The sequence below is a fragment of the Siniperca chuatsi genome, linkage group LG9 (genome assembly GCF_020085105.1).
Source record: "Siniperca chuatsi isolate FFG_IHB_CAS linkage group LG9, ASM2008510v1, whole genome shotgun sequence".
NCBI lineage: Eukaryota > Metazoa > Chordata > Actinopteri > Centrarchiformes > Sinipercidae > Siniperca > Siniperca chuatsi.
The window spans coordinates 24,236,023-24,259,665 of NC_058050.1; the positions used below are offsets into that span (position 1 = coordinate 24,236,023).

Sequence of the window (23,643 nt, forward strand, 5' to 3'; positions counted from 1 at the left end):
GATTAAATGTGTTTTAGAAGTCTTATTAATATAGCTTCTGCAAACACAGGACAAACATGACACAAACATTCCTTTCCATTAATCCATACCTAGTGAGTCTAAAAAAAAAAACCCCATAAATCTTGAATAGGCATATTTGAGTAACCGTTTGAAATACCGTTCAGATAATATACACACACACTGTCCTGTGAGAGAGAGTGTGTGTGTGTTTGTATGTGTGTGTCACAGAGAGGGAAACTGGTATTTTTGCAGTGGGTGTCACTAACCTTTTAGAGGCCCTAAGTGTTTGTGTTGATTGGCCATTAGTATCTATGATCTAAATATGCTAATTTGGCCCCACTCAATTATCACCAATTAGCTGAGATGGTAGGTATTACTCTCTCAGGGCATGGACTGTCCTTCTTCGCCCTGTCTTCGTTTTAGTTTCCACCCCTGCACCCTTGTACCAGCAACCTTCTCCACCCCCCGAAGACCCCCCTCCCCACAGCCCATCCTGTGTGGGACAGTGCACGCTGTTACACTGGGGAGGGAGAGAGGGAGGATGGGGGTTACTGGTAATTAATTAGTAGGAAAGCCTAGGCCTGGTTTGACTGTACTGACTGAGTGGGGTGCAGGCTGGCCAGGCTGGGATTAACAGGACTTTTTGACCTAAATAGCCAGTCCAGTGCGTGGGTCCCGGGACAGAGGGGGCTGACTGGTCTCGACCGCAGACATAGACCACGGCCAATTATCTATTGATTGGTTCTTTACTGTGGCTGTGCCTCTTCACAGCTATCTCACCAACACACTCACTGACCATGTCACCTTCAATAAGAGGCCCCCGTGAAGAACTTATACACACACACAAACATGCACAGCTAATTAAAGAGATTTACATGTTAATGTTTTTAGACAAGCACAATAATTATTTTACACTAATGATGCTTATAATAAGTATACCTGTCAAACTGAGCTGTAGGCTGGATTTTGATATTTCACTAATGGATGTAATGGAGAGAATTCAAGAAAAAAAATCCAATTTTATTTGAATGTATGTATTTATTTTGCATCTAGAAATATCACTTTAAATCTGCATTGTTGTATTATTTTGTGTTTGTTGTTTCCAGAGGGTGAAAGCGGGAATTCTGAAGGCTTTCAACAATCCCACAGAGAAGACAGCAGATGAGGAGACCAAACGCCAAGTCAAAGGTTCATATGCTTGCTGCAGTAGATAGATGGCCAAGATCAATAGTCCCACCTTGTGGCAGTTAATGGAAATACAGCTCAGTTATTAATCAGGCAAAGGGTGGTTTGATGGAAGACAGAGAACATTATAGTCTTTGGTAGATAGGTATTACCTGCAAATTTGTATTCATATTATCAACAAAATCAATTATATACCGGCGAACTGCCCAGCTTGTTAAAATTGATGACTCTATCTCTTGATTTAATGGCCTGTGTTTCACCTTTTACACTTAAGAATTAGACCTTTAATGTCATCTTAATTTAAAAAAGTAATCCTACATCTTTACCTTTTAGTCCAAGAAGCTTGGTTAATACAATTAGTTCTTAGCCTTTGTTGGAGATATAATAGTGACCAGAATGGTTTAGTGGAGTGAATTGACAGATTATTCATTATATTATTCACCTATGTAATCAAGTGAAAACTATGTCTCTCTTTCCCACCAGCTTATGGGAAGGAGGGTGTGAAGATGAACTTCGTCGACCGCATCTTTGTAGGCGAGCTGACCAACACAATTATGTGTGAAGAGTGTGAGCATGTAAGTGTATGTGGATGAACTATAGCAAAGAATTTGAATAGTCAGTGTGAAGCAATCAGGCATAGCGCAATGTGGAACACATATGAAGCACAATAGGGTCAACAAGTTCACAGTCTCTTCAGCCAACCTTATATTTAGACAGTAGTTGCCTCTGAATCAATGTGTAACCCAGTTAAACCCCACCTTTCTTAATATTTTATTTTATTTTGCTTCTGCTTTAAACAATTGCTGCAGGAAGCACATAAATTGGCAGATATTTGTCACTGACCTGAATTGAAGATAACCAACATTAACTTGCCATTTCTCTTCTAGCTGTTACATCCAGGGGACATTTTTGACTTTGATACCCACAACCAAAAGATGATGATGTACTGTAAATAAGTCAGAGGAAACAGAAGTCAACAGGAAAGGGAAAAAAAACAAAAGCACTTAAAGGACCAGCTCAAACAGCAGGCATTTACAATAAAATGTGGGAGCTCAGAGTTGTTAACAAAGCAGCAGCCACTATGAAAACTAAAGAATATCCTTGAAGGTAGAGAGCACCAGGTGTGGAGCTGGAGAGGAAAAAGCAGGGCAACAGCTGCTTCCTAGATCTCCTATCAGACTTGTTGGAAATCTGCAGCAGAAGTTTATTGTTAACAACTGGGTATGATTTTGATTATTAACAAAGGTGATGAATATATATGCTGACACTGACTTACGTGTGATTTCTCTTTCAGATCTCCACAGTGAAGGAGGCTTTCATAGATATCTCTTTACCCATCATAGAGGAGAGGGTGAGCTGCAAAAAAGTGCCACAGTTATTTGAGAGATGGCAAGATCGGTTTTGCGTTTTTGCATGTTTATTTGTTTTCAGCCGTATTGTTTATGGTTTTACTTAGAACTGATGATGCTTTATTTGTCGTGCTCAGATATCAAAACCAACCAACCCTGGTAGGCTGGGAAAGGGCAGCCGGGAGCAAGACACCCACGTGACTCACAGTGACCAGGTTCTTTCTGCAGCGCATTCTGTCAACAGAAACACCAGGAAGCTGAGCGGACAGGTGTGTGTGCATATGTAAAGTATGTGATGGTAAAGAAGTTGCTTGTGAGTCCTGCGCATTTGAAAAGTGATTCTCTCTACTGTTTATATTCATGCTTCTCATAAGGATATTATCTGCCAGGTTTGTTCATTTGTTTTTTCTGTATTTTTCTCCATTGTCTGCAATCTGATTCACATACACAAATGTTTGCAATGTGTAAAGCCTGGGCCAAATGTAAACATTTTATTCATTTCATGTCAGCTTCTAGAATGACGGAATCCTCTGCATGCCTTTACTGGCAATGTGAATGCTTTTATTCACATTTGAGCTGTGCAGAAAGTAGCTACACCAACACTTAAAATTGTGAGTGTGCATCTCTGAAAGGGGCTAATGTATCTGTTCTTCTTTACCCCAGAAACAGCAGAGCAGGAGGTCTTCAAGCTCTGTGGAGGAAAAGGGAGCAGGCTGCAGTGCAGAGCGGCCAGAGGAGGAGGGGATAGCTGGAGGATCAGCACGTGGTATCTCAGTTTTCAAAATGGCCGCTGCCGGCAGCCTATCAGATGGCAGTGAAAGAGACTCAGGTGCTCAGGACAGCAGTAATGACGCTGACAGTGAGGCCTCAGAGAGCGAGTGGGCTCCACGCACCTCTTCCTCCAGCCACGGGCACATGTCCACCCCATCGTCCATTTCCACCCTCACTCCATCTCCTACGCCTGTCTCTGCCTCCTCCCCCTCGTCATCATCCTCCACGAGGCAAGGTGGCGCTGTAGAGCAACTAGTTACTGCCGTGTCTAAAGTCAACCTCGGCTTCACTTCTGGGGACTACTCTCCCGCTACACACTGTTCTCCAGAGGAGCAGGGAGAAACGCAGTCACGAGATAACCTCCACCATCAACACCATCAGGGGGCCTTCCAGGTTCTGTCCCACAGTTACACACCCAGTTCCAAGGAGTGCTCCATCCAGTCCTGCCTCCACCAGTTCACCTCTGTGGAACTGCTGATGGGCAACAACAAGCTGCTGTGTGAGAGCTGCACTGAACGCAGACAGAAACAGCTGCGCAAGAGCAGCTCAGCCGGTAAGACAAAACATCTGGAACGACAAATAGCTTTGAGGATGAGCAACCAGTCTGCAAGTTGCCTATCTGCAAATAATTGTTATGGTGCAGTTCCATTACAAAATTGTCTATAGGAAACCCTTAAACTGATACTCCACCCAAAATCCTTCTTTGGTATATCATACTCTCATCCCCTGTAGGCTTGATTGTTGGCTGTAAAAGGTTTTGTAGTTTCGTCCTTCATGGAGCATGGCAGACATAGGCAGCTTAAATTCTTGCCAGTTACAATAGAATCTAACAATCACCAGCTTTTGCTCTGGAAAAACATATCAAAACATTCATAGAAATTTCTCAATCCACCCCTGCAGCGTAATTCACTTGTTTCCTCTCTGACTGTGTGCTCACAATATTCCAAACACTCATATTTCTGCCATTGTATGGTTAAATACACAACTATCATCTCAATCCTTGACACTCACACCTGACCATGTTGAGTTCATTAGTAGCAATGTGTGTTTGCACCCATCAGAGTAAAAGCAAATTCTTACTAGTGTCAAAATGAAGGGCTACAATCTACCTTTTTAATTGAAGGTGTCCGTTTCTCCTTGGTTCCAGATGTTCCTTAGATCCTGTAATGAACATTTGCTATTTTCTCTGTTTGTCTTAATCACTTTTTTCCCCCCAAGAGATTCATGACTCTGTTAGTTTGAATAAAACAGAATTAATGTTTAACTGTTAAATCTGACATTTCTGTGTGTTCTTTGTTTTTGACATAGATAAGAAGGTGGAGAAGATTTATACCAGCGCTAGGAAGCAAATGCTAATATCCTCACTGCCTCCTGTCATCACATTGCATCTTAAACGCTTCCATCAGGTGAGCAGCCACATGCTGCCTTTTCTTGCCCTCCATTTTATCACGCAGATAGTCAAATGTTGTAAACCGTGACGGTGTGGGGCTTGTGTTGCGGTCTACAGGCCTAAATGTTAATGTGCTGCGGTTCTGTTTTTGTATTTTAAGGCAGGGATGAACTTACGAAAAGTGAACCGCCATGTTGACTTTCCCCTGATCTTGGATCTGGCTCCTTTCTGCTCGGCGTCCTGCAAGGTATCAAGCTACTAATCCGAAGTCGAAAAATCTTCTTTGTAATTGAAATTGAATTAATCTCTTCTACATCAAACTTATGAGAAAGGCGTTTTTAAGCTCTTTCTTACAATTACCACTACTATACTATTACCGTACTTAAGGTTTCTGTTATTCCTTGCTTCAGAAGTTAAGTTTGTAATGAATGTCCTTAGTTGGCACTGTTCCTGGAGACCTCTATCTCTGCATCTTTCCTTTTTTAGCTCTGTTTCCCTTTTTGCTAATCATCTTATTTGTTTTTGCTAGAACTTGGCAGCTGGTGAGCGTGTCCTCTACAGTCTTTATGGGATTGTCGAACATAGTGGCTCAATGCGGGGGGGTCACTACACCGCATATGTAAAAGTGCGCTCTACCCAGAGGAAAACAGAACAGTACCACAGGAACCTGTCAGGTCAGGATTCGGTTCTCTTGAGCTCCTTTAAGACCTTTTATCTGTGTTTGTGTGCTGTTCATGAAAGCAATCAGTATTTTGCAGCAAGGCCTCACTCCTTGTAACCCTGAAGATGTCTTCTACAAAGGGCAGGATGAATAGGGGTCTTTGTGTTCTATAGATTCATGTTGTTTTCTCTTTTCCTTTTTCTCTTCTTCTCAAGGAGAGTGTAAATATTTACAGAATAGTGCTGAAAGATAGTTGAAAAACTCAAGGAAACAGTTGTCCTGCTACTAACAAGCTAATGTAAGACTTGACATATTGTAACAGTCATTGGTCAGTGATGACACAAGGTTCAAACATGTTGTTATAATAACTGCTGACAGCTCTGTTTTCCATAGTTTTTTGCCTTTTTGTTTAAAAATTATTCACCTTTTTAGATGATTTAATTGAAAATATCAAGTTAACTAAGTGCAATATACTCCGTTTAATTAAGTCTCCAGATGGGGGAACTGCCAGGATGACATGCACATATTTGCATAATTACTGTTTTATTATAATATCAAGATCAAAGACAAAAATATATATATGGGTCAGTTGGTGTTGACAGTCGACAGATAAAATCACATAGTGTGTGATATGTAAAGATCCAGTCGCTGCCAGTCGTTCCCATAAAGACTTAAACGTGTTTGATATTTACGACTGACACTGACAGCCAGTGACATCACTTGTGTGTCGCTCTAGGAAGTGAAATTAAATGTTGAGACCCTGAATTTGTTTGTTTTTTTTAAAGAAGAAGAAAGAAAAAAACTTTTTTTGTACTGATTTTCTTGGTGCCAGCATACAGCAGCCAGTAGAGGAATCTCAGTTTAAGGCAAGTCTACAATGGCTTCCCCATTTAACTAGTACAACTTTTGGTCCCATTGTGACATTGAGAAGCATACACAAATGCTTCATGCTAGTTTGGTTAGGTCCATCTTCTTCGTTGGACCGCATTATTTTAGCTTTGTTGCTGTGGAGTCATCCTCTGACAGCTTGTCCACATGTCTGTACACTGAACAAGATTGTTCTTAGACAATGAAAATGATTGAGGACCACCCCAAAGGACTGCCGCCTTGTTTTGTTTTTTAATGACATCCCCACTACAAGACAAATACAACACCAGATAGCTACTTATTTCTCAAATGAGTCTCTGTGCCCCATGATATTAATTGTGTGTGTGTGTGTTTGTTTCAGGTGCGAGGGATGCCGGTAGCAGCTCCCAGGGCCAGTGGGTGTACATCAGTGACACCACCGTTCAGACGGTACCAGAGTCAAGGGTACTCAACTCTCAGGCATACCTGCTCTTCTACGAGGAAATGCTGTAATGTGACTAGTGAAAGTATTTCTCCATAGATCTGTTTTGCTTTGCATTGTTTTTGGTACATGCCTGTACTACTTCTCTTACTGTATCTGTGAGTAGGTGGAGGGAAGGAAAGGAAAAGACTTCACTGTACACTCACTTGTCTTACATGAGAGGAATGACCATTTGGTCATTTCTCAGTTAAAATTGCCGCTTAGATATATAAAAAATAAACATTAGATGTTAAAGTTATTATTTTCTGCTTTGATATAGCCTAGATTTTCATTCATGTTTCCTGTTGAATCCTACCCTTTAAAAAGAGGTCAGGAGAAAAGAGTGTTACTGAAGCTGAGCTGTTCTAACTTTATCATCTATCTCTGTCACGATTACGTGCCTGAGATATTAACTGCACGAGGGAGTTTGCTATAGAAACTAACAGGAAATAAGCAGAATTACCGCATGCTAAACTGCGCTCAGTACTGACTAGTTGATGTCAAGTGTGTGTGTGTGTGTGTGTGTGTGTGTGTGTGTGTGTGTGTGTGTGTGTGCACGCACATACACACATTTGAGTGAATGAGTGAGTGAGAGACGGGAGAATGTAGATGTAAGGTGCTATGTGTATCATTGGCACATCAGTAAACCATTGCCACATTAAATCTGAGTTAGTATTGTAGTTAGTGTAATTAACGTATACACTCAAGGCCATCATGAAGAAGATTGGCTTCTCTGTCTGCATTCTACACAAAAGATTTTTCATTGTGTGGCACTGGCTCAGATTTGTTGAGAAGTGTGTTTGATTGTTTCTGGCAATGGCAGATGATAGATAGCAAGAAATGCCAAGAGAAAAAATGAATTCAGACATGTTTGTCCTTTTCAGTGAAGAGAATGATGTATGATGACAAGTAGCAATATCATTTGTGACAGAGTTTATGGGAAATATGGTTGTACATTTGAAAAACTCAAGCACTAATAATACAGCACCAATGGCGATACATAGTGGCTAGAAATTGTCTCAGCCTATGCCTATTTATTTATTTATGATAATAAGAATAACAAAGCTATCACAGCTTATAGTATTTTACATTGACATACTGGTTTAAATTGCTACACATAGCACCTTTTAAGAATTAGCACAACATTTATTTTACAGCCTACTTTAAATGGATTGTTCTTTTTTTAACGTCAGAATGTATAAATGTAAGACTATCAGTGAATTACATTTGCCAAAGACGAGTTTTGCAACTGCAAGTCAGAGCAGAAAATCAGAACCAAACACTCAAGGAGTTTACGTCATACAGAGTTTGTTCTCTCGAGGTCATCAGTATGGTTCTCGAGTGTTGTTGCACAAACAAACATACTCAACGTTTATCAGACCAACAAAGCACCTTGTCTGCCTTCATTGTATTTCAGCTCTACTGTAACTGTGTAGGCGCACACACAAACCCATTAAGATGTTCAGAAGAGTCCGCGCTGTGACTTTTAATTCCCTAATACTATCAGTAAGGTTGAGCAAAAAATAGATATAATTTAAAAAAAACTCAAAGGCTTTAAGCCTGACGAGAAAAACATCTTTGCTGTATTGTGCATGGGTTAATGTTCTAATGAATGTATTGCCTATTCTTAAAATGTCTATGTGAAATGAGCAGTTCATCTTTTTCTATGAAAATATTTTAGATGAAAACATTTTTCTTGTGTGTTGGACATTTGCCAAAACAGGAGAAGGGAAAGGGTTGAACACGTGTGTCAGAATCTAGAGGTTTATTATTTTCTTTTGAAACAAGGACAAATTCAGTGCCTATGCTTCAGGTTTAAGAAACCTGTGCATGGTCAGAAGAAAAACATATGCATAGTCAATTGCAAAGAGGGATATGTGTGGCATATTTATGTACAGTATAACTTACTGTAAGCAAAAATAATACGGAGTATATGTTGTTGTACATACTAGAAACAATTCAAAACCATGGTGCTTCAGGCGTGCAGGGTTTTTCCTCAAGACAGAATTGTTTCCAGAAAATCATTTAATTTCAGTTATGAAATTATAAACATTTGGAATGAGTATAACTACATACTGTATCAAAATAAATCTTATTTATGAACTGAATATTCTACAAGACTCATCTTTCCTTTACATGTTGGCCTCTCTTGTGCAACAGCACTAGCAGAAGAGAGATCACAAGGGAGAAGGTTTTGTTGTTTCTGCTTTGGACTTGATGTCATCCTGTTTTTACTCTAAGCGAGGTGTTGTCCACCATCGCTCTCGGCTGTCACTGTGGATCCCATGGTGCCATATTCAACCCATCTTCGCCGGTGATCGGCCCTGACGGGTGCAAAGCAGCACTGCTTCAGAACATGTCGCGAGCTGGTGAAGAGGAGGTGGGTGTGGAATCAAGAAAAGGGCAACGTCCAAAAACATTGCCTTACACGTCCTCTCGTTCCCACACGCTGTGACATCCGAGTCATGCTGCTGGAACATTAAAACAGGTTGTCACCAACAAAAAGAGCATATCTTCTCTGAAATGTATTTGTCTATTTTTAAAGCGGGAGGGGGTGGCTTTTGGCTCGGGGATATGCTGCTGAAGCATTAGATGTGATTTAATCTCATTTAATGAAAGGCACCCCTCCCCCCCTGCGTGAGGCAGTGGTAACAAACTAATGCTGGAATGCTCATTACTGTCCACCTATCAACCAGCAGTGGAGGTTAAATTTTCCTGCTCTCACCATGCATGCCGTTGTCACTGTCAGTCTCACCTAGCTTGACACCACGCCACACATACCCTGCATTAATACACAACACAGTCAACACATTTCCTCATGCAAACGTTCACACACTTGGACTGCACAAGCCTTAGGCTTTGCTCCTCACACAGCATATACGTCACCACTACTTATTAACACCGATGTAGCACATGACAGAGCACTGAACAACACCTGCACATGACCCTTTCCTGAACAGAGTATGTGTTCGATATATGTCCGCCATCTTTTAGACAAATGTAGTAAGAGCTACAGAGCAACTGGACATCAGGCACTTCACTTAACACTGTAGGCTGAAATCACACTAATCAATCTGTAATACTGGACTATCACTAACTGCAGTTTACATTTCATTTTTGGCTATAAAACATTTTGCTGTGTTAAACATTGCCACTGAAATGTATCGAGGAAAGACCAACAGATGCTTAGAGTATGCTGCCCTCTACCGATATAGACATATTTGTGCATTTAGAAATACCAGCACATAGGTGAAATGGCTGGATTACCAACCGGGCAAAGTGGTCAACTGCCTCGAGACCCCAGACCCTCATGTGCCCTGATGGCCCCGAGTTCACTGTGTGGCAATTACTTTGTGGTAATTTGAGTAATTGCAATTTTCTTTGCTATTATCCAACATGTGAATTCATGCACTGTATAAACTGAAATGGTAAGGGTCTCGAGGTGGCTTCTGCTGTTTTAAGTAATCTTGCAACTGTGTTTTGCTGAGAGATCCTGTTTCCATTGATATTATGCAATAGTATTGAGATCTTTTACTTGGGTAAAAGTAGCAATGCCACCATTTAAAAAATAAATCCTGCATTCAGAATTTTACTTTACTTACTTTATAACCTGATCACATGTTTTGTATTTAAAATCTGAATCTGCAAAATAACAAGTAACTACAGCTGTCAAAAAACATGTGGAGTATAATTATTTAGTTCCTTTATACTACTGATATTATACTTAGTGGATATACTTAAATAAATGTATGTTTATTAACTTAACTGAGTTGGGGATCCACAGTTTGTTTTGGCTTCAGTGGGTTACTCTGACCCTAGTCAAATGCTTGGCTTTAATGCAATAATGTTAAGTTAGTGTTACCAGTGATTCTCTGGTATCTGGTCACCGTGTTTTATCTGGCATTCTGTTAATACCCATCTCAAATACACAGAATGTATAATAAATCTACGAGATTTACAAATTGTTTGTGGCATCTGCATTGGCAGCTGTCACCAGGTCAATCCTACCATCTCCCACTGTCTTCTGTTTGTGTGTGTTGAAATGGTTTGTTTGTCGCTCAAGTCTTTTCTGTTCCATTCCCTGTTTTTTTTTTTTGTTACCAATATTAGAAATACAAATTATTCAAATACACCCCCAGATGCACTTGTACAGAACCAAGCCTACATGCGCTGTATATGTATAATATATGCAACACAGAACTCCTGTATCATGTTTTAATGTTAATACAGTTTTATTAATTCACAACAAATGAAATTACAACAATGCAGTACTAAAATGATTTTTTACAGAGGGAATTTCATTCCGTCTCTGTGTCGTCTTCAGGCAGGAAGCAGCAGCAGATTTTTTGCAGCCAACTGAAGAAGCAGCTGAATCCACTCATCTCTGTCTTTCTGACCTCTGGAAAAGCGAAGGAGAGTCAGTGCCTGAACTCATCACAGCAGAAGTAACCACAAGTTCAGTTAGCCACAGTGTGAATGGACCTGATGGCTCAGACACAAGTCAACATGAATAATAAGTCGTACCTGTTGTGGTGTTGCAAGATTCATCCACCCTGATTGGTTGCTCCGTCAACTCATCCTGCACTGCAGTGATGACAGGAGACTCGTCATCAGAGATCACAGGAGGTGGTGGAGTGGAAACCACTGCAGAGTCTGGTTCTGGACTGGGTGCTGGCTGTTCCTCTGTTTTATCTAAGACAATGTTGGCAGGACATTCAGCAGTGGGGGTAAGAGGAGCAGGTGGAGAAGAGTCACATTCTGGGCTGAGCGCTGGCTGTTCCTCTGCTTTCTCCAGGCTATTGTTCAAGCCATTGTGGATGGTGGCGTTAGCAGGAGATTCAGCACTGGTGTTCAGCTCATCCTGCACTGCAGTGACGACAGGAGACTCATCAGCAGGAGTCAGAGTGGATGGTGGAGTTGTATCCACAGCAGAGTCTGGTTCTGAGTTGGGCACTGCCTGTTCCTCTGCTTCATCCAGGCCAATGTTGGCAGGAGTTTCAGCAGGGAGGGTAAGAGGAGCAGACTGAGGAGAAAGGACAGACGAGTTTGGTTCTGTGCTGAGCGCTGGCTGTTCCTCTGCTTTCTCCAGGCTATTGTTCAAGCCATTGTGGATGGCAGTGGTGGCCAGAGGGGCAGCACTGGAGGTCAGGTCATCCTGCACTGCAGTGATGACAGGAGGTTCATCGCAGAGGGTGAGAGGAAGTGGTGGAGATGACACCACAGCAGAGTCTGGCTCTGGGCCTGGAGCTGGCTGTTCCTCTGTTTCTGTCAGGCTGAGGTTCAAGCCGTTCTGGACAGTAATGATGCCAAGAGGTTCAGCACTGCTGGTCAGAGGAGCTGGTGGAGGAGTAATGACAGCAGAGTCTGGTTCTCTGATTGGTTCCGTGTCCTCCTCCAGACCAGGCTCCTCACTCACATCTTCAGCAGGGCTGGCTCTGGCCTCTGCACCATCCACCACGTCTGCTGGCTGGATGCAATCCTTTCTAGTGTTCATATTTCCAGACACTTTTGTGTGAGGCTGAAACAGCACACAGATCTCTCTGGCTGCAGCATCACTGATGGTGTTCAGCACCTCTGCTGCGAAGCAGTTGAGCCTCTTCACCAGGACGTCTCGAGTGTGACCCTGTCTAACCCTTTCCTGGATAGACAGGACCATGTTGTCTCTGATGGAGCGGGAGAAGGCGACCTGACGGAGCATGGAGGACAGAGCAGTGGAGACCCGGTCCTCAACTGCTTTTGTGACTCCAACAGCCATTTCACTGAGCTGCTGGGAGGGCATGTTGAAGGAGGTGTTTGGAGGAGGCAACCAGAAGCCCTGCAGGACTTTTGGAACCACCTCCATCACCACCTCCCGTGGGCTGAGCAGTTTGGAGCTGGGGGCCTCCTGCTGCTGCTCTGTCAGGCTCCTGGCGTACTTCTGAGCCTGGCTGATGATCTTGGGATGTCTGCAGGTTACATTCAAAGTTAATTTTACTAACTCTAAGAACACCAGAGACATCACAACCACTGTACTGGAACTGATAATAAATGTGTGTCGAATATGACTCACTGAAACTGAGGAGGGGCGGCCTCTGGTGAGCTGAGCAGCCTTCTGGCTTCAAACTCAACGTCCCTCATCTTCATGCTGGTGTTCACCTCCCACGCCTGAAACAAGGAGTGAGATATGAGCCGATGTTTACAGAATAAATAAGTGTCATGTAACAGTTGACTCCAAACTACTGTTGAGTCTTTTCAGGATTGTGGTCTTACCAGCTTGAGAAGAGGCCTGGCCTCAGTCTCATCAAAGTCCTCCAGTTCAAACTCCCAGAGCCTTCAAACAGAAAGAAACACTAGCTTCATCTTTACTGTTCCTCTCTTCCTCATTACAGACAGATTGCTGTGACATGAGCAGGGATAAGGTCAGGTGTAGTGCTGGACTGTGTGTGTGTGTGTGTGTGTGTATGTGTGTGTGTGTGTGTCAGTAACTCACTGCACTCTCAGTGTGCTTTTACTCTGCTCCACCAGCAGCTCAGTCATATCTTCAGCAGTCACCTCAGATGGGAGCTGGTTTTTCTGCTGAAGCCTCAAAAGTTCAGTCAGCAGTGCGATCTAAAAAGCATACAAAAGATCACATGTCTTTATGTTCAAGTACAAGACACAGTGTGTGAGACTTCACCTGCTGCTTCACTTTGGTGTAGACAGGAAAACTGTAGTGGGTCTTACCTGACACTTATAAGAGCCGATGTGCCAGCAGGTCTGCAGAGCCCGCTCATATATGGGCGTGTCGAACAACACCTGTGAAGGCCAAAAGATAATGTTGCTCATTAGTTTGTTATTCACAGCTTTAACTCCAGCTGAAAATGTTTACAGTCTAACTCCAGTAAAAAAGACACTCTCACCCTGATGGGTCTGTAGATGCCTCTGCTTCCTTCTAGAAACTCCATGGATATTTTGTTGCTGTATATCAAAATACAGAACAGGTTTAACCTGTTGCCAAAGCGACAATAAAATTTTCACAACGATTTTTCAGTTCAACGAATGACTCGAGAGTACTCAAACACAGTTGATCCTGCAGACACAAATGAACAGAGTGTGTTCAGGTTGAAGAATGTGTGTAGTGTCTGCAGAGAGATTCTCATTGTTGAGTCACTGGATTCAACATTCTAGAATTCTTTATGACACATTTCATATTTGGGTCAAAGGTCAGCTGATTGCCCAGGGATGACCAGGGGACTTTATGAATACTAGCCTATATATTGTTATAATGGAAATGTGTAGATATGTGTGATGTTGAACAGATGGATCAAAAATAATATAGTTTAAGTACACACCTTACATTTGTGCAATCAAACATAGTGAGAATGAGCACCAAACCTATCCAGGACCATGGTGCATGTGTGCTCATTAAATCCATGGCTTATTTCCAGCTCAGTAATCTATAGCAAAATGACAAAGCTGGGTAATATGACTAAATATTATTATTGCCAAGGGCTACACAAAATATTTATTACAAGCATTTTTCTACTCAGAACTCCGAAGAGTCCTGTAATAAATGCCTTTTGAATTCAGCACTAAATTAATTTCATTCAACAATATTGAGCTTTTTTCATCATGTTGTAGACAAGGTGGGATTAAAATACACATTTAGAGTCAAAGTCATGTTCCAGCTAAGTGGCTGTATGGCACTGCAACCTACTGCAAAGTACTGTTACAAGTAACCAACACTAAAATAATGAATTCTATTGTCAGTAATCAGATGAACACATCTATTAACCTGGTGCCGATTTCTTGCTTCCTCTGAAACTAGAATGTTGACAAAGGTGCTCTCTGAGCAGCAGTAGCAGCAGCCACAGTATTACATATAATACATTTGATATATCATGGTGTGATGAAACTAGATCACAAAATCAGGGCTCGTATAGGCCAGTAAAGTTTAATTGTATTTAGATGGATGAAAAAAGTAAGCATGTAGTCTGTATAGTAACTTAAAGATGCCTCAACACATTCACATTGAGTCATAAGATAAATTTGCTGTTTGTTAGTCAGTCTGATGCCCAACATGGTTCCAATATTCATCCAGGCAAGGCGTCTGCAGGTTATGAGTTGTTATAACAGCATCATAACAGATTTTACAATATATGCCTACCATTTTCAATGTGTAGGTCACTTAAAAAGCATTAGGCATAGCTCTCATGGTAAGTATAGTTTAATAGGACAGGAAAGTAGGCTAAGTGCTCATTGTCATATACGTGGGTCTGTGTATTTGTGTGTATAAAAAGGCCCAAATCTGCGACTGTAGTTTAGTTTTTATTGATTATATCAAAGAGATATAAGATGACAGCCATGCAACTTTTATTGACCACCTCATTTGAGATTTTAATTACAGCAATCACCCGAGTGACTTTAATACATTTTTTAAATTGTTTAGCATCATTGTGCTCATTATCATCAATCTCATTAGCATCTGAATGTCTCGCGGTCTCAATGCTGCCTTTACGTGCTGCTCGTAAGCTGCTAGTGAAGAAGTCCTAGCGAAAAGTAAGCTTTGTGTGATAGACGTGAAATTTCTAACAATGTCAGAGATTCACATAGCCTATGACAAAATATTTAGTAGCTTGAATGAAAACTACAAATACAACCATATTTTGAAACAGGCAAAAATAAATGGTTCAAAATCCCAAAAATGACACCAACACGTCGGTTATTTTAGACTCAAAGAGTCAGAATCTAGATGGAGAAACTCTTCACCTTTCCATTTTAGAAACTTGTGTTTTAAAAGGCAGGCAGCGTGACAAAATTGTAACCAAATAAAAGCCTGAAATAAAATTTTCCCGGCAGCCTCTGAAGGCAAGTCCCAATTCACACTTCCTCTCCGAGCAGCTCTCTGATGCAGCCATTTTGATTTGGAACCGCAGCGCCGGAGATAAAACTGTCTGGAAAAGGTGGGGATTATGTTACTCAAAGCACAGCGCTGATATAAGTTTCGTTCATACTTTCCCACTAGTACAGAATTTAATTTAAATGTAAAGGAATAGTTGTTAGCCCGGTAAGACAACGGTACCACTATTTGTTAGCTTTAATTTTTAGCTTAGCTAACGTTAGCTCCCGTTAGCTTAGGTGAGCTTCCTTAGCTCACAAACGCAGAGGTAGCTTTAGAGGTTGGGATTTCACTGGCCCCGAATGTATTTTTGTATTATGCGTCATTAATGGCACATGATCCCATATGTTACTACATAGCTTTTGTTTCCACCATTAACGGAGGAAATGGTTTCCAGTTATCTGGAGTCGCTACATACAGCTAACGTTAGCCAGTCAGCTTGAGGTAACGTTAAGTTAGCACTCATCGAACGATCGCTCTTTTTTGGCCATTAGACGACAACAAGTGTAATGTTATAGCACATAAACTGCCGCATCTCTCGTCGCGTCAGCAAAAGAGATACTGAGAGGGCAAATCAAAATCTAAATCTAGCCGGCCTGGATATTTCAGGTGTGAAACCAGAGAAGAGTGATGTGGGACCAGGGAGGACAGCCCTGGCCGCAGTGGCCTCTGAGCCAGCAGCAGTGGATGCAGTCTTTCCAGCACCAGCAAGATCCAGGTCAGAGAGTGATGCACATGCACCATGAAAGCATTATTCCTCAAAAGAAATGTACATTTGCAGGGCTTCTTTGCACATCTACCTCCTACCTATTACTCCTGTAATACCTTCTGTATGGGTGTATTTTCAAATATGTGTGCAAATTTTCTGGCTTTGTGCAGGTCAAGTGGACTGGGCTGCCTTGGCACAGGCATGGATAGCCCAAAAGGAGTCGACAGGAGCAGAGCAGCAGAACATTCAGCCCAATGGCCAGGACATCCCAGGCCTTGAAACTGTCGGACAGAGCAACCATGGCGCCTTCCAGGGTGACCCAGCATTTGGCAGAATGTGGCAGCCAGGTACAAGTTTAACCCCTTGATCCATGGCGCGTTTCTCAATTTCTTATTTCTTTTTTTCTGCATCATTCTTTTTCTTGGTACTGGAATTTATACTGGGTTAAGTCAATACGGTCAATACTTACTGTCATTTATTAGAGAATTTGTGTGATTTTTGACACGATTTATGATCTCTCATGTGTACGCGCTTAGATAAACTTTTTAACAGCTGGACACCAAGTCCCTTTTGCAAAGATGTTGAGAAGAATATTGTTGAGAACAGTAATTCCTTTTCTAGTTGGGTTAGGGCTACACCTAGATGTTCATTTGGCTTTGGCTTTTGTTTATTAATTATGTTGTCATGAACAGAATGGGGAATGCATGGCCAGCCCCCTCCTCCTCCACCCCCTGACCAGGCCTGGATCCCTCCAGGGTCAGGACCGATGGATGTGGTGAACCCCAGCGAGGACAGCAACAGCCAGGACAGCGTGGAGTTCAACTCTGAAGCCCACCACGGGGTTTACCCCCAGAACAGCCATGGGTATGGGGCACAGCCCGACAGCTACGCCATGGCCCCCATGGCCATGAACCAGTTTGATTATCAGGTATGCAGATGCTACAGTAGAAACTGTTGAAGCGTTTGGGTTTTAGTGTGACAACCAAGTAACACAAGAAGGAGCAATCCATAGAAACTGTGCCGGGTCCCAGCATCTAGGTGTATCAGTCATTGCTTTCTTGATGCGGTGCAGAGGAAAGTGTTGGCTTATTGAGGATCCAGCATGGTTTGGTATTATTTATGAGCTGATTTTATTTTATTTTTCTAAGCCAAACAGACTTTCTAGCCCAAGTCAGGAGTGGTGAATGTCAGCTAACTTAATCTGGGGAAAGACAACAAAATCCCCACATTTAGTGTAGAAACAGAGGACCTTCTGAACTACCTTTAATTTTCAGTTTGTGCTATCTCTCCACAGCATGGAGCTGCCTCATCCTTCGCCCCCACACCCACAGGCTTCCACTCCCCATACTGGCAGGGTCCTCCTCAGAACAGACGAGATACCAGACCACCCGGGTTCAGAGACCGGCCCAGATCCCCTATCCAGCTCCCTGTCAAACAGGAGGCCCCAGCACTGCTAGGTGAGTTTGTTTTCATTCAACTAATAGCCAGCCATCATATTAAGATGATCAGCTTAAAGATTGCTTGAGGTGCATGAATGTACTGCACAGTTTGTATGTTACACCTCATAGAGGGTGACATCTATTAATTTTGTGCAACATAAAATAATGCTCCTAATTGTATGAGAAAGTAGGAAAATTGACTTCTTATTAGATACAGTTTACTATTAAGTCCCATTTGGATTTTTTTTTTTGCCATTTTGTATCAGTTATCATCCCTCACCTGTTTGCACTAATGTATGTACGTGAAAGACTTAACCAACAGTAAGAAAACATCCTTTGTCTCTCAAATTATAGTACTGTTATAACATTAGAGCAGTCGATTGACTAACAACTTGTTTCTGAAAATTAATTTCAAAGTAGATTAATTGTCAGTTCTTCATCAAAAATGACAAACCTTCCCTGATTCCAGCTTTTCAGCTGTGAAGATTGGCTGCTTTTGGAATGTCTTTGGGTTTGGGACTGTTGGTGGAACAAAACAATCAATTTCATGACATCACCTTGAGCTTCACAAAACTCTGATGGGCATTTTTACTATTTACCAACATTTAGTTGACAAAATGAGTAATCAGGAAAATTATCAGCAGATTAATTGATAATTAAAATGATCATTAGTTTTAGATTGATTAACAGTTGAATTCAGAATTCATATAGAATTGAGTGTTAATATAACAAATCACAATTCAGCTCAGGGACCTGTCAACATGGTAAAAAGTCAAAAGTCAACAGAGGTAATTTTAAGTTGTTGTAAACAAGTGTAAAGGCTCAAAAGGGCTTTATGCATCTTAACAACATGACAATATGTGAATAACTCACTTTGAGCTTTTGTTTCACCTTCAGATGCTGTAAAAAGGCGCACACTACCTGCGTGGATCCGAGAGGGCCTTGAAAAGATGGACAGAGAAAAGCAGAAGAAGCTGGAGCGAGAGCGAATGGAGAAGGAGCGTGCAAAAATGGCAAAAGATGATGGCAAAGAGCTTGAGGCAGACGAGGAAGGTGATGGGCCACGCATGCCCCGCAAGAGTAAATTTGTAAGCAACCCATTTCTGGCCTTGACAGCAAAATGGTTTCTGTTGAAAATAAGTTTACACTTTGTGTTGTTAGTGATGAAATGACATTCAAGGTTGTGCACCTTTTTCTCCGGTACATGTATCAGGACTGTAGCAATGATTGCCTTCGCAAATGATGCACGCTTTGCCGCTTTGTTGATTGAATATCATCCCTTGCTTCTGTCTGCTTCAGGACAGTGATGATGAGGGGAATGATGACAATAACGAGGAAGAAAAGACCTCCATGAAGAAAGAATTTGCAGGCCGGAGCCCATCACCTCCCGCAGAGGACAGTGAACCTGAAATGACTGAGGAGGAAAAGGAATTCCAGCTGGTCAGTTTGCCCATTCAGATGGTCTTTTCTGCATGTAAACTGTAGTTGGTCTGACTATTTTTAAAGAGTATTTATTGAAAATAATGGATTTGATGTGCGTGTCCCCCCCCCCGTCTTCAGATGATCATCACAAAAACTCTTCTGACAGAGATCCTTCTTGAGGTCACTAATGAAGAGATCCGGCACGTGGCCAAAGAGACTCACCGGAAAGCCACTCGAGGTCTGCTCTTTACTTTTCCAGTTTATGCATCATCTATGCTTGTCACCAAGACATTATATTTAAATCTGAAGAGAATCCATTATGTGCATAATAATCTTTTTAAATTAAACTCAATTATGCCCTGTAAACTAGGGTGATTGAGCGGCAAACATGGGAGTATGTCTGATATGCATTTTCAACCATTCTCTGCTAATGCATCAGAAGGAGAGAGAGCAGAGCAATGTTTGTCACAAACAGTATTTGATAACCTGGTCTTCTGGTACATGGTATTGAAAGTCCTGCTGAAAGACTGTATGATATGACTGAATAAAGTCTCAGCACAGACTCTGACCAGCATCCACCTATAGATATAAGTGATTTCCTCCATTGAAGTGACTGTGCATTAGTACAGATTGGTTCTTTCCCTCCTGTCCGACTGTTGACTTGGATTGTGTGACAGAATTTTGTTTAACCCTCTCTCTTTTCTCCATTTGTTTTTTTTTTTTGTTCTTTTTTTTCTCTTTTACCAATGGCAGCTCTTGTGAATAGTGCTTTATCTGTGACCCCCTTCTCTAGCGACTCTCTTGCCTTTGAGAAAATGGCAGTATGTGTTTTAACATGTTGTTCCTGTTGTTGATGTGAATCAAAGCTCCTGCAAAACAGCTGGCACAGTCAAGTGCACTGGCTTCTCTGACTGGTCTCAGTGAGTATCCCTTTTTCTGTCACCGGGGGGGAGGGAAGGAAAATATTCTTAATTTTTAATTCATGGAGGGGTGTTAGGAACGTCTGAAAAGCTGTTAGCACAAGACATAACACCCAAATACACAACCTAGATTGTGTAAGATTGATTAGAATAGAAGTGGAATCTCAGTGACTGATTTGGGTTTAGCTTTGCGCTTTGATGATAGAAGCATGCTCTTGAATACAAAGTATTTCTATTATTTTTTTCTTTAAGGGCTATATGTATTTGTTTTTAAGGGCTTTATCAGTGTGAAATATCTATAAAGTTATACAGTATTAAGTGCCTTTCACTGGGACCTTGGGTTGGAATTGAGGGAAACCTGATTGTGAGAATGGATCTTTGTTCTTTCCAACACTCAACAACCCGGGGGCTCTGTTGTGGCAGGTGGGCTTGGTGACTATGGTTCAGATGAGAGTGAGGATGAGGATGAACGCAGCGTGCGAGGGTCTGAATCCTCAGACACAGATGAGGAGGAGTTGCGCCACCGCATCCGGGAGAAGCAGGACGCCTTCCGCCGCAAAGAGCGGGAGACGCAGCAGCTGCAAGAAAAACAAGCACAAGATGCTCTGCTTGCACGCGGTAAGACTTAGATGTTTGTGTCTTTGCAAGTTTGGACCAGGAACACAATACATTGCTTGACTCCCCTCAAAATGTTTGAACATAGTGCTGCAACGCTGAACCAAAATAGACATGATGGTAGAACTTTTTGTATATTTTTACTACTTGCGTACTTAATTGACTTTTTCTGTTTCCATTTAAGTTGGAGTAGTACTCCAACAACAGAGGTTGATGTTGAGACTTGTCTGGAATTAAACATATTTAAATCTATGCAAATGCCCACAATGTGACCAGGAGTTAAAAGATCCTAGATAACTAGTGCTGACTTGATCTCATCTTGAACATCACTCAAGATTGCAACCATAATTAGTGTCAAAGTTGTGTAGTGTGTTCCTAGTCTTTACAGCACCTGATGTATCCTTGTTTATTTTTACAATGAGTCTTTGTTGTTTGTTTCTACAGAAGAGATGGCCAAGGAGAGATTGAGCAGAGAAAAGGGGGAATATGATGAGGGCCAGCCAGAGAATCCACACAAACAGGAAGTAAAAGAGAGGGAGGCGGAGCCCTTGGTAGAGAGGCGTAGGTCCCGTAGTGAGAAGGAGGGTAGTGAGAGCAAGCACTCTGGCAGAGGGAAGGAGCGATCAGGGCGAGGCAGCAGTGATTCCCCAGCCAACGGTCATAGCAGCAGCTCCCGCTCCACCTCCAGCCACAGCAGCCGTCGTTCTTCCTCCTCATCTTCGTCTTCCTCAGCATCTTCCCGCAGTTCATCTCGATCCTCCTCCCCACGAAGGAAGAGGAGGCGTAGCCGCTCCTCCTCACACAAGGCTCGCCGCCGCAGCCGCAGCCACAGCTCCCACAGGCATCGCAGTGAGAAGGGCAGGGATAGGAGGAGGAGCAGCGCTGAGAGATCAGGCCGCCACAAGAAAGACCGCAGTGATTCCAGGGAGCGCAGGAGCCGCAGGAGTAGATCCAGATCCAGAGAGAGAGACAGGGGCAGAGCCAGGGCCAGAGACAGCCGCAGTCGCAGCAGAGACAGAGAAAAGGCGAAAGAAAGGGATAAGGAGAGGAAAAGGAGCTGGGAGGGCAGAGACAGTAGTCATAGTCGTAGCAGCAAACACAAGCAGAAGGCCTCCAGCAAAGACAGAGAGAGGAGGAGGGAAAGGAGTCATAGCCATGAGAAAGACAAGAAAAAGAAGGATAAAGATAGGGAGAAAGAGTCAGATAAAAAGAGAGAAAAGCCAAAGGCCAAGGAGAAGGACAAAGAAAAAGGAAGCTCTGTAGTTACAGAGGAGAATGGCAAATCGAAGAAAAGGAAAGAGACTGACTCATGCGCAGACTCTCAGAGTGACAAGCACTCCCGGCAGGATAGCAAAGCCAGCAAGAAGGGCTCCGCCAAAGCTAGCAAGAGGCGCTCAGACTCTGACTCAAGTAGATCCCCTACCCCTGAAGTTAGCAAGGAAAAGAAATCTAAAAAATCCAAACGTAGTCGCTCAAGGTCGACGGAAAAATCTCACAAGTCTGGTAAGAAGGCAAGCCGCAAACACAAGTCTAAGTCGCGATCAAGGTAGTATTCGTTTTTTTCTCTTTTTTTCCTACTGTATGTTTTCATTGTATGTCTCATTGTGATTTCTCTGGAGTCCTTTTAGTCAATATATTTACAATAGTTTTAGGACAATTATGAAAATTGTTGACTGAATGTTCTGAAAATGTACTGTCAAATGCAGTCACATCTGCTTAACTGTGTAAACTCAAGTCTGATGCAATAAAGGGTTTTAATGCCTCATGACGCTTCATGATGCAAATTTTCTGATTTTCTAACAAGACTCACATGAAGTCTCAATATTCCCCCGTTTCCTCAGTAGAGTCAAGGCCTCTATTTTGTAGCACCTTGTTAAAATGTGAAACCGCTGTTTTTCAGCCCAGAATAAAGAGGGGGAAACGTAAATAAGATCCTAGTAATGCCAAAGTGAACCAAACAAAGTCTTGCCTTACACTGTGCACTGCAGGGTAGATTTACTTCTCTAGAGTCTGCAGAACATTAGTTTTTATGGAGATTATGTACCGTTTTTTTGTACTGAGTACAGTGTGTCTGGTGGGAGGGGGGTATTTGTGCATGTTTGTATTTTGTAGTCTGCGTGGGTAAGTTTGATTAGTGCAGTATTAATGTTATGTCCACGCCTCTCTTTCAGGTCATCATCCCCCTCCCGTCGTAGCAGACGCTGAGGAGCACAGTTAACCTCCTGATCTGTGCATTTTGCCATTTTAAATTCCATGAGTTGAACAGGCTTGTCTCATTATAGAGGCAGTTGTGTAGGTGAACCTCCCTCATACATTTCTCTCATCTTTGTAAATATGTTGTTATTTTTAAAGTGTGACTGAAGAACAAGACTTTTTGAATGGTAGGAGTTTTCACTTGTATCATTATGCAAAGCTTAAGAAGACTCTGTGGACACTAAAAACTCAAGTTGTATCATTTTAAACCATAACAGGATTCACTTTTTTCCCTAAACATTAATGTAAAATGTCCAATAAAACTGTTTGTTCTTGTCTTGCCTCACTGTCTCTTTGATCTGAATGCTACATTTAACAGCAAACTGCATTTCTGTACACATGAGGATTTGTTACATTTGTAAGTCAACACAGAATCACATAGTACAGAGACCTGCTGCTGCTCTGTGGGTTCATAATGGTTCATACTTAAGTTTGCAAAGGACTACATGCCTGAAAATGTCATCCCATTCACAAAAGTGCAGCTGAAGGCTTTTCTGCTCAAATGATGTGCTGCAGTGTGGAGGTGGCCTTTAAGCTGTTTGAAACGAAGTGTAAAGTCTATTTTTCAATAGAAGATATCATAAAATTATAGAAAGGTCATTAATGCACAAACCTGATAAAGGCGAACTTCAAAAGGATGGTACTGAGGCTTGGAGGGGCATAGTTTACCATACAGCATGAATACTTGAAGCCTCCGACACTTGGTTCATAAAGTCTGTAGGTTGTTAAGCAGCAGTATATGCAT

General features: G+C 42.1%; 3 protein-coding genes across 7 annotated transcripts in view; 2 read left to right on the top strand and 1 right to left on the bottom strand.

Moving 5' to 3' along the window:
- The window catches only part of usp45 (ubiquitin specific peptidase 45), a 34,799-nt gene extending 26,008 nt beyond the window's left edge, over positions 1–8,791 (top strand). For 3 of the 4 annotated variants that reach the window (XM_044208019.1, XM_044208018.1, XM_044208021.1), the window contains exons 10-19: positions 1,107–1,188; positions 1,669–1,760; positions 2,480–2,536; positions 2,672–2,803; positions 2,909–2,923; positions 3,198–3,858; positions 4,614–4,711; positions 4,856–4,942; positions 5,225–5,369; positions 6,585–8,791. In XM_044208019.1, the coding sequence (XP_044063954.1) occupies positions 1,107–1,188; positions 1,669–1,760; positions 2,480–2,536; positions 2,672–2,803; positions 2,909–2,923; positions 3,198–3,858; positions 4,614–4,711; positions 4,856–4,942; positions 5,225–5,369; positions 6,585–6,715 (1,500 nt within the window). In that variant the 3' untranslated portion in view covers positions 6,716–8,791. The remainder of the gene's footprint in view (positions 1–1,106; positions 1,189–1,668; positions 1,761–2,479; positions 2,537–2,671; positions 2,804–2,908; positions 2,924–3,197; positions 3,859–4,613; positions 4,712–4,855; positions 4,943–5,224; positions 5,370–6,584) is intronic. The other variant, XM_044208020.1, reaches the window with a different exon arrangement.
- A 2,100-nt stretch (positions 8,792–10,891) lies between these two features.
- LOC122881222 (actin cytoskeleton-regulatory complex protein pan1-like) lies at positions 10,892–13,791 on the bottom strand. Its single transcript, XM_044207099.1, has 7 exons — positions 13,562–13,791; positions 13,386–13,457; positions 13,153–13,271; positions 12,933–12,993; positions 12,733–12,827; positions 11,208–12,628; positions 10,892–11,082 (listed from the first exon to the last, which is right to left on the bottom strand). Exons 1-7 carry the CDS (start codon positions 13,604–13,606, stop codon positions 10,982–10,984), a joined length of 1,914 nt encoding a protein of 637 aa, XP_044063034.1. The 5' UTR covers positions 13,607–13,791; the 3' UTR covers positions 10,892–10,981.
- Positions 13,792–15,461: 1,670 nt separating this feature from the next.
- pnisr (PNN-interacting serine/arginine-rich protein) lies at positions 15,462–23,174 on the top strand. 2 transcript variants are annotated; one of them, XM_044207097.1, is made up of 12 exons: positions 15,463–15,604; positions 16,150–16,258; positions 16,420–16,596; positions 16,942–17,177; positions 17,544–17,706; positions 18,586–18,776; positions 18,988–19,128; positions 19,249–19,348; positions 19,977–20,030; positions 20,454–20,648; positions 21,090–22,191; positions 22,817–23,174. In XM_044207097.1, the coding sequence occupies exons 2-12, from the start codon at positions 16,171–16,173 to the stop codon at positions 22,848–22,850; spliced, it is 2,481 nt and encodes an 826-aa protein (XP_044063032.1). In that variant the 5' UTR covers positions 15,463–15,604; positions 16,150–16,170; the 3' UTR covers positions 22,851–23,174. The 2 variants fall into 2 exon arrangements, with proteins under 2 accessions (XP_044063033.1, XP_044063032.1); XM_044207098.1 differs by lacking the exons at positions 18,988–19,128; positions 19,249–19,348; positions 19,977–20,030; ... (1 more) ...; positions 21,090–22,191; positions 22,817–23,174 and having other exon boundaries at positions 15,462–15,604; positions 16,942–17,113; positions 18,586–18,777.
- The last annotated feature ends 469 nt before the right edge of the window (positions 23,175–23,643 follow it).

Bases quoted from the DNA above. Each gene is read 5' to 3' on its own strand.
- pnisr (XM_044207097.1), top strand. From the start codon at position 16,171: ATGTGGGACCAGGGAGGACAGCCCTGGCCGCAGTGGCCTCTGAGCCAG. The intron at 16,597-16,941 runs GTACAAGTTTAA...TGTCATGAACAG, and splicing joins TGGCAGAATGTGGCAGCCAG to AATGGGGAATGCATGGCCAG. The intron at 20,031-20,453 runs GTGAGTATCCCT...CTGTTGTGGCAG, and splicing joins GGCTTCTCTGACTGGTCTCA to GTGGGCTTGGTGACTATGGT.
- LOC122881222 (XM_044207099.1), bottom strand. From the start codon at position 13,606: ATGGAGTTTCTAGAAGGAAGCAGAGGCATCTACAGACCCATCAGG. The intron at 12,828-12,932 runs GTAAGACCACAA...TCCTTGTTTCAG, and splicing joins CCAGGCCTCTTCTCAAGCTG to GCGTGGGAGGTGAACACCAG. The intron at 12,629-12,732 runs GTGAGTCATATT...TGTAACCTGCAG, and splicing joins GCCGCCCCTCCTCAGTTTCA to ACATCCCAAGATCATCAGCC.